This window comes from Oncorhynchus mykiss, chromosome 23 (genome assembly GCF_057628025.1).
Source record: "Oncorhynchus mykiss isolate SJ-2025 chromosome 23, ASM5762802v1, whole genome shotgun sequence".
NCBI classification, from domain to species: Eukaryota; Metazoa; Chordata; class Actinopteri; order Salmoniformes; family Salmonidae; genus Oncorhynchus; species Oncorhynchus mykiss.
This window is the reverse complement of record NC_143044.1, coordinates 43491088-43500000: the sequence shown is the minus strand read 5'-3', so window position 1 is coordinate 43500000 and position 8913 is coordinate 43491088. Positions and strand designations below refer to the sequence as shown.

The 8913-nt window shown below is 41.9% G+C and overlaps 2 protein-coding genes and 1 non-coding gene across 3 annotated transcripts in view; 2 read left to right on the top strand and 1 right to left on the bottom strand.

Moving 5' to 3' along the window:
* LOC110503032 (neurabin-2) overlaps positions 1-820 on the top strand; it is a 46189-nt gene extending 45369 nt beyond the window's left edge. The window contains exon 10 of the mRNA XM_036960786.2: positions 1-820. This exon is cut by the window's left edge and continues 1740 nt beyond it. The gene's annotated coding sequence lies outside the window, so the exon portion shown is untranslated.
* A 184-nt stretch (positions 821-1004) lies between these two features.
* On the bottom strand, positions 1005-7403 carry prdm9 (PR domain containing 9). The gene is made up of 7 exons (XM_021581306.3): positions 7223-7403; positions 6764-6868; positions 6542-6640; positions 6027-6298; positions 3706-3773; positions 3419-3609; positions 1005-3263 (listed from the first exon to the last, which is right to left on the bottom strand). Exons 2-7 carry the CDS (start codon positions 6855-6857, stop codon positions 1651-1653), a joined length of 2337 nt encoding a protein of 778 aa, XP_021436981.3. The 5' UTR covers positions 6858-6868; positions 7223-7403; the 3' UTR covers positions 1005-1650.
* Positions 7404-7582: 179 nt separating this feature from the next.
* Positions 7583-7653, top strand: trnag-ccc (transfer RNA glycine (anticodon CCC)). The gene has a single exon. It is a non-coding gene; the product is annotated as a tRNA-Gly (tRNA).
* The last annotated feature ends 1260 nt before the right edge of the window (positions 7654-8913 follow it).

The window sequence follows — 8913 nt, the reverse complement described above, 5'->3', positions numbered from 1 at the left end:
GGACAAAACATTGAGCTTTTCTTTCAAAAACAAGGACATTTCTAAGTCACCCCAAATGTTTTGACCGGTAGTGTAGCTTGATTGAACGTTTGGTGCTTCACTGGAATGAAAGGGGCAAGAAGAGGTGGGCTATCTCCTACAATTACATCAGGAATCCAACTTCTGCAGGAGTTTGACACTTCAAGCAGTCAACTGCTGCCACAGCCATACAGTATGTGTATTGTTAGTTAACTCCGCTACCCAGTAATGGCTACTGATGGGATTCAGTAAGAGTATACTAAACCTTCAGTAATAACACCTTATTTAACTAACTCAACTTCCATAACTCCTTATAAAAAGGAGAGAATCCTCCATATGTGCTGTACCACAAAGGGACATGACATGTTTTTTTTATTTTTATTGTGAATGTTAAAGATGTGTTCAACACCGACTGAATGGCAGACACAAGAACTGGTGACTGATGGACTGAAACAGAGGGACTAGGCATAACTGAACTTGTCCATCGTGAACACAACCATGGATTTTGAAGGTGATGAAACATTCCTCCCCGTAAACATCATATGTGAGGTATTGGAGAAAAGCAATGCAAAGAAACAAGTGTTGATTTTTACATTTTTTTTTTACCTTTATTTATTTAAAGGAGGAATGGAAAGGAGGAATGAATTTCAGAGAGGCTAGACCTGGGGGATTTCATGAAGACAGTGTTAGATAATGTTATCAAATGAACACATACTGTATCTCATGAGTGTTTTCATCAGATTTTAGGCTTGGACAGGGCACATGCTTTGCATTGTTTTGTGCAATAAATGGTGAACTGTGATACTGAAGTCAGTTATTTTTTTTATTACTTCTTCCATTTGACATTTCCCTCATCTTCAGATCACAAGCTGAATTATACTCCAGGGACAATAGAGATATATTTTACTCTAAATTGGAAATGGCATATTATGAATAATAAACACATTGGTCATCAAAAAGAAAGGAAGACCAAGGCACTCTTCATATAATTCATTAAAAAGCCTTTATTTGTATGACATGTTCAATGGAAACAGTTTAAAAACTGACGCGTTTCGGCTGCATGGCCTTCGTCAGGGAGGACAAAGAAATAATACAATGTCCTATTTTGAACAGCTTTTTCCAATCAACCCTAATTAGAAGAGGGAGTGGTAACAGAATTCATTGGACATCCCTAGTAAACAATACTATACACATTAAAAAGTGAAATACTGTAGATATGCTATCAAAAATGCATCTAGGCTAGAATTATCAGAACCCCTAGAAAGGTAGTTCTAACCTTGAATATGACTGGGCTAGGTATTAAGAATGGGAGAGCCATCTGTTTTATAGTACACTAGAACACAGCAAAAATGGACCGCAACAGTCTAAACATAGCTAATTGAGGCCAGAACATGATCAATACCCCTAGCTTGTAGGGAGGCAGGGTTGCCATGGTGTAGGGACTTGTAGTGCCTTTAACACATTATTTTCTTAGAAAACCAAAGTATGAACAAAAATCACATTATTTTACATGAAGTGTTGTAAAATGTCCTGGTATTCTCAGCCGTGAATTTTGCAATGGGTATGTATCAACTTAACCAAGTGCTTTCAAAGAAACACAATAGTCAATAATGTATGTGTGGTGCAACCAAATTATGAGTGTGTCTTTTCATGGTGTCTCGTCAGGTGATAATTTCGTGAAAAGCTTTTCCCACACTGATCACACTTGTACTGTCTCTCTCCGTTGTGCAGCATCAGGTGAGCTTTCAGACTCTGAGGTCGACTGAAGCTTTTCCCACATTCAGGGCAGGTACATGGTTTCACCCCAGTGTGTTTTCTCTCATGGCGCTTCAGATCCCCAGACTGACGGAAACTCTCTCCACACTCAGTACACAGGAAAGATTTCTCCCCTGTGTGTATCCTCACGTGCACATTCAGATGTCCAGAGTGGCTAAAACACTTCTCGCAGTAAGAGCAGCGGTATGGCTTCTCTCCCGTGTGAATCCGCTGATGCTGCTTAAGGCTGTAGAAACAAGAGAAACCTTTCCCACAGTCATTGCACAAGTGCAGTTTGGCTGCGTCTGACTGGAAACACCGGTGAGCTTTGAAGCTTTGAACGTGCTCGTAGCTCTGTCCACACTGCAAGCACAGGTGGACTTCTCCTGCCTTCTGCTCCGACTGAATTAGCCCTGAGCCCAGGCCTGTGGCCTGAGAGACATGCTCATCAGGGTGGTGTCTCTTAACGTGCTTCCGGAGGTACCTCTCCTCGGTGAAGGAGAACTGGCAGTAGGAGCAAGGAACAGCTTTAGAACTCAGCTGGATGTCCTTACATACTTCTGCATCCAGGTGGTGCTGTAGACCGGCAGCCTGACTGAAGAACCTCCCACAGTGGGTGCAGCAATAAAGCATATTTTCCTTCGGGTGCTTGTTGACCTTGTGCTTCTTCAGGGTGGTGTACTGTTTGAAGGTAACCCTGCATGTAGAGCAAGAGTACAGTGGGGGCCCCACCATGACCCGGATACACTGATGGGCTTTAAGGGACTCTGGGTTGCCGAAGGTTCTCTGACAATCACTGCAGCTGTATTGTGCCTCTCCTACAGCCTCTCTCCTCTCCACCTCCATGTCCAGAGCATCTGGATTGGCATCTGAATGGAACCTCTTCTTGGTACTGGTTTCTCTTTGTTTTGGTGTGTTTGCCTTAGTTTTGGCTTTAGAGTTCCTGGTGGACTTTACCCTGAGGTTCCTCAGTCTCTGTGAGGAAGCTCTCCCTGTCTGGGTCTCTGAAGGTTGATCATTGGACGGAGGCTCGGGTTCCCAGGCACTGTCAGAAGGCGGGAGCGAACTCTCACCTCTGACCTCCTTACCTCTGACCTCTACCACTCCAGGCTTCTTCTTCCTTCCATGAACTCGTAGCTGGTGACTTTCCAGGTCGTACCCCTGAGCGAAACACTTCCTGCACAGGGGGCAGCAGTAAGGTCTGACGTTGGAGTGGACAGCTCGCATGGTTCTCTGGACGTGGCCCTTCTTCTTAAAGCTCTTAGGACGCTGAGGGCACCGGTAGCTCAACTTACGGACAGAGGACGACATAGGGTCTGGGTTCATGTTACTTTTAGAAAGGTGATTTTCAAGCTCACTCAGTGCAGATGCAGGTGATAGGTCCAGAGGGTGTAATTGCTCTTGATGTCTTTGGATGTAGGTCTCAGTGGTGAAAGAAAGCTGGCACTGACAGCAGAGGAAAACCTGAGACGATACATTTGTATTAACCTCTAAAACGGAGAGAAAGAAGAAGAAAAGGTTAGGTCTTATTAAACTAATGCATTGGAGAAATGTATTATTATTATCTCTTATACACCCTCACAGAACCTTCTAGATGCCTAATGCCAGAGCAAGGTTGTGAAAAGAGACTGGGGATGATAAGTACCTGAAGGGGTGCTCTTTCGGAGCCAGATTTGGTCAGAGGGGTCCCTAAACCTGTCGATGAATCGCCCCCCAGGCCAAAACAGGAGCTCATCTCCTGGGAGGATGGAGCGGCAGCAGTGGAAGAAAACAATCCCCCTGTACTGGAGTGCTATGAGATTACCCTCCTCTTCATTACGAGCACAGTTAACATACCTGAGAGAGAGATGAGAGAGTGCGCTGGGACTAAGCACTCCATAACAGACAGACAGATGCAGTGTAAAATAAGGTACGTTCTACAACACAAGTTACCTCATCCAGTTGGAATGAGTGTCTCTTGCAGAATCAATGTACTCAGATTCACCCTTACTGTTCCAGACCTGAAAATAGACAAGCGCTTTATAAAGAATACGGACACATTTTTTATTTTATGTTTTTACCTTTAACTACAGTAGGCAAGTCAGTTAAGAACAAATTCTTATTTTCAATGACGGCCTAGGAACAGTGCTGACTGTTCAGGGGCAAATTACAAATTTGCAACTTGTCCGCATGGGGATTTGAACTTGGAACCTTTCAGTTCCTTGTCCAACGCTCTAACCACTAGGCTACCCTGCCGCCCATAATGTCAGCTGACCATGCTCAGATAGAGCATAGAGACAATGCTCCAGAATGACATGGGTTAGGTTTTACACAAACTACAGTGTTGTGTCCCAAATGGCACCGCATTCACCTACATACACACTAAGTGAGCATACAATTAAAAAGCAAGGTCTTTTTTGGGACAAAAACGATGCATGGCCATCAAATTTCTAATGTTTATCATAGAAAAAAATTTAGTAAGCTACATTTTCTAATGTTTTTCTTAAAAGTTCATCTTGCATTTTATCAGAGAAATGTAAGCTGTCTAGACTGCGAAAAGCACGGGAAAAAAGTAGATATACATCAGTCAGAGCATGGTCATGAACTCTCATCTGAGTGGAGAAGTGCAACTTAAGCACAAAATGAGTCTGATGCTGAGGAGAAATTACAATAGAAGTATTTTACATCTGCGTTTACAAAACACAGCAAGATATTTGTTATGCATTGAATCTTTGTCCTCTGTAAAAAAAATGTATAATTGTGCATTAACGCAACCCCTAAGTTTAACTGGCTAGTTATCTAAGTAAGTGGCTGAATTAATAAGGTGATGGGGCATCATATTGTTTTATCTATCTGCCATGTTTGAGAAGTCAAAGCCCTTTGGATGAGTTATCTTTTGATTTCCTAGCATTTCTTTTCTCCTCTTAAGTTCTCGCCCTGTTTGCTCCTCCCCCATCTTCTCCTCTCAGTTCTTGGCTGGTTTGCTCCTCCACCATCTTCTCCGAGCAGAGCAGGCAGGCCAGTTGCCCTAGCAACTCTAGACTAAACACAGACACAGCTTGTACATATGCTGCTCCAAAGCCAGTACTGTTCTTCCTTCAGACCAGCATGCATCAAAACTTTGTTCATTTGCATAGTGTCTCTTGTTCACATTTTGCTTGCAAAATGTCCAGACTCACCAAAAATTCAGTAGCTGGATTGCCTGTCTTTGCAATTAGTTTATTTTCGTTTTCGTTCTTTAGCATATTTAGCTAGCAGCCTCCATGGAAATGTGCTTTTACTATTTAATTTTGTAGCATTCTGGTAATAGATGCCCAATATCCCTTTTTTTTGTCTCATACCATAAATCCCTACATGAGACAAGGACGGTATGATGATATAAAAATCTGGATTTATTTAATTTTTTTTACCTTTATTTAACTAGGCAAGTCAGTTAAGAACAAATATTGAACCCGGGTCTGTAGTGACGCCTCTAGCACTGCGTTGCAGTGCTTTAGACTACTGCGCCACTCAGGATCCCTTGGATACCACCCAACCCTATATTAAAATCAGTACTAGTATGCTATAGCCTATTATCACATGCTGTTATAAGGGAGCATTCTGGGACAGGTGTGAACCAAATGTATTTCTTGACATTTATGTTTACAAAACACCACTGAAGTTGACGTAATGCTCATTTGACAATTGAGTTCATAGACTTTGATCAGCGAGTAGAATAAACGTGGCTGTCCAGTCTGCAGTCCTCTATAATCATAACAGGGGCATTTCTTTACAAACGCATCCAATCGCCTTGGTCCTGGTCCCTTACTAAACCAATCACAAGCTTCAATCTGCTGTGGTTCACAGTGCTGTGGCAGAGAGATGATGGATGTCCCGGGTGAAGCTGCCGCAATTACAATGTTTGTGATGTAGAATTGCAGGCACATACGCTCCGATTTTCAAAAAGATTTGGAGGCACAGTTGAAGTTAACTCACTCAATATACTTAAGCCATAAGGCCAGAGGGGGTGTGGTATTTGGCCTATATACACGACTAAGGGTTCCTCTTAAGCACGACTCAACCCTTCATGTAGTGTTGTGGTGCCTCTCTTGTCCTGGATGTGTGTTTTGTCCTATATTTGTATTTTGTTTTTAATTCCAGCCCTTGTCCCCGCAGGAGGCCTTTTGCCTTTTGGTGGGCAGCCATTGTAAATAAGAATTTGTTCTTAACTGACTTGCCTGGTTAAATAAAGCTTAAATAAATACAATTTGAAAAAAGCATCCATCAGTACTCACCTCCCAGGAGTAGTCACTTGTTACTGCTTTGTCCCTGGTGGTCACCTCCCCCTCACAGGGGCCAAAGTGCATTCCTGGGGCCACAATTGCTCCTTGATTTAGAACCCCCAGGCCTGCCCCAGGGATACTGGACCTGCCCACCACCAGCCCGTGGGGTAGGGTGAGGAGGGCCCTCTGGGGTAAGCCCACTGGACTGGGAGAGTCCAGCATGAAGGACAGACTACCTTGGATATCACACTGGTCTTTGTAGGAGGAATGACACTCCTCACAATCTGTAAAAATAAAAATACAAAGTGATAGACCAGTGTGATATCCAAAGAAGTCTGTCCTTCATGCTGGACTCTCCCACTCCAGTAAGATGACACAATCATGTGGTAAACTAAACTGGACATAACAAGGCCTTACACATACTAACCGTAGATCTAAGCAACTATGATTTGAAAGATGCATGGAAAAACCATTGACAGCCTCTGAATTCAAGATAGTCAGAGTACACAGAATCTGTTGTCACTCACAGAGGTCATTGCTGTTGTCATCTAGTAGTTCATGATCCTCCTCTTGGCCTTGTACCACAGTGTTCACCAATATATTCTGGACCAGGCTGTCGGGCAACACTGTGACAACACAGATCCAATGAGAAACAGGAGTACATGACAAACATTCCTGACATAGGAATACATGTCAAACAGAATATGAAACTCTGATTGAATTAGGCTACTGTAGCCAGAGTACCGCACCTGCAGAGGCGTTGTCTGTAATGAGTTGGGCTTGACATCCCTCTTCTGATGCACCAGTCTCTGCCCACTCCACGATGATCACTTCTTCAGACATGACTGCAGGACCTGTAGTCGGTTAGTAGGGTAGCAAAATGGCAGTGTCAGCAAGCACAACACAACAGCCATGTATTCGGACAAAACCGTCACCCTGTGTGTTAAACTATGGCAACAGCCATTTTGTCCTGATTCTATACCAATTTGACGAATGAATTTAACTGTGCAATGAACATTAGCTACTAACGAAAACAAAAGATATCTGAATGTCATAATACACAATGTTGTTAGCTAGCTAGCTACAGAAAAACATGCTAGCTAGCAATGTGTAATTAGCATTTTCTAGCTAGCCAGTTAATGCTAATTCCACATTGCTAGCTAGCATTTTTATCATAATATTGTGTTTACAATGATGTTAGGACAAACCTGTACAAATGAATCCACCTGAAACCTGTATCTAATTACTTGGTAATAATCTTAGTTATCGTTAAGGTACTAGTGTGTTTGTTACTTTTGGAAAACTGATTTGACTTTTGTGGTAAAAGTTCATGGGTAGCTTGTAACAATGTTCGGATTATGGCTGTTGCCCTTTTCATGAACCGGAAGTGAAAACCTTGCAAACGATCGATTCTAAATGTGGACTTTTTACAATTATTATACATTTGTTTAAATATCGATGATGCTTTAATGACCAGAGTATTATTCATACGTTCTAAAACATGAATACAATGTCTAAACTGATTTACACCTTCTTTATATTAGCTAAACTATTCTTCATACCTAACTGCGCCGCTGGTGTAATGGTATCATGGAAGATTCCCATTCTTTCGACCCGGGTTCGATTCCCGGGCGGCGCACAAGTTTTTGCTATCTTGAAACTAAACTGCTGTAGCATGATTAACAAATTAATAATCTCTGTTTTCGCGTTTCCTTTTCAGCAGCCAAGTAGGCAACATTTTACCTCTGAAGCTGTCGCTTGTGTCTCATGGTAACAACCAAGCAACAGAGACACACTGAAGTTCCAGACAGTTTGCAGTGGAGCCATTCGGAAACAACATTCTGTGCGGTTCCATAGTGTCGAGATTCTCGAAACTATCCAAAAAGTACTGCAAGAGACATTTGGAAAGATGTCACCTATACCAGGTCATGACAGAATCCAAGTGTTCCAGAAGATATGACCACTTGACACCAAACTTGCGATGGAGATGGTTGACACTTGGGACTGTTCATTCGCAGCCACCACTGGCCACAAATCCAACTATCTTTTAGGAATTATTTGTCTATGCAATGCAGAGCCTCTTCTCATCCTTGGTAACTTGAAAAGACAAGTGTCCCCGTAATATATAGAGCTTGAAGGCCAAGGGGAAATGTAAATGAGCAGTTTTGCAGTTTGATGTGTGCATGATTCCACTGTGTTAGATTTTACCATGCTAATAGTGATAGTACTTCAGTCTCCATTTTCAAGTTCATTCTACCGTGCCATCTAGAGCACCCCCACCCCCCACACCGTAAAATTATATTCCATGCAAAACTATAAAAGGTTATGGAATTGTTATTTGAAAAACTGATGTTGTTTTAGAGTTTATTATGGTTTATCTTCAGTGCTGGAGAATGAGGATCCTGAGGTTGACACCTCTATTCCAGAATCAACCTACTCTTTCAACTCTCAGGAGGATCATCCGGACCTGGACCTTCTCATCCAGGCCAGCTGCTTCTTTGAGGCAGTCAACATGCACAATGAGACTGACATCTAGTGGTGAAAAAAGTACCTAAATATCATACTTGAATAAAAGTTAATATAAGCAGTAAAATACTACTTGAGTAAAAGTCTTGAAGTATTTGGTTTTAAATATAGACATAAATGTAAATGTAACTGCAAAAATATACTTAAGTATAAAAAGTAAAAGTATAAATAATTTCAAATAGCTTATGTTAAGCAAACCAAACGACACAATATATATATATATTTTTTTATCTATGGATAGCCAGGAGCACATCATTTACAAATTAAGTGTTTGTGTTTAGTGAGTCCACCAGATCAGAGGCAGTAGAGATGACCAGGGATGTTCTCTTGATAAGTGTGTGAATTAGACCATTTTCCTGTCCTACTAAGCATT

What these genes read in the sequence shown, in the direction of transcription:
- prdm9 (XM_021581306.3), bottom strand. Translation starts at nt 6,857, where the DNA reads ATGTCTGAAGAAGTGATCATCGTGGAGTGGGCAGAGACTGGTGCATCA. An exon ending in TACAGACAACGCCTCTGCAG is followed by an intron (nt 6,641 to 6,763) that starts GTGCGGTACTCT and finishes GTGTTGTCACAG; the next exon opens with TGTTGCCCGACAGCCTGGTC. An exon ending in TGACAACAGCAATGACCTCT is followed by an intron (nt 6,299 to 6,541) that starts GTGAGTGACAAC and finishes TTATTTTTACAG; the next exon opens with ATTGTGAGGAGTGTCATTCC.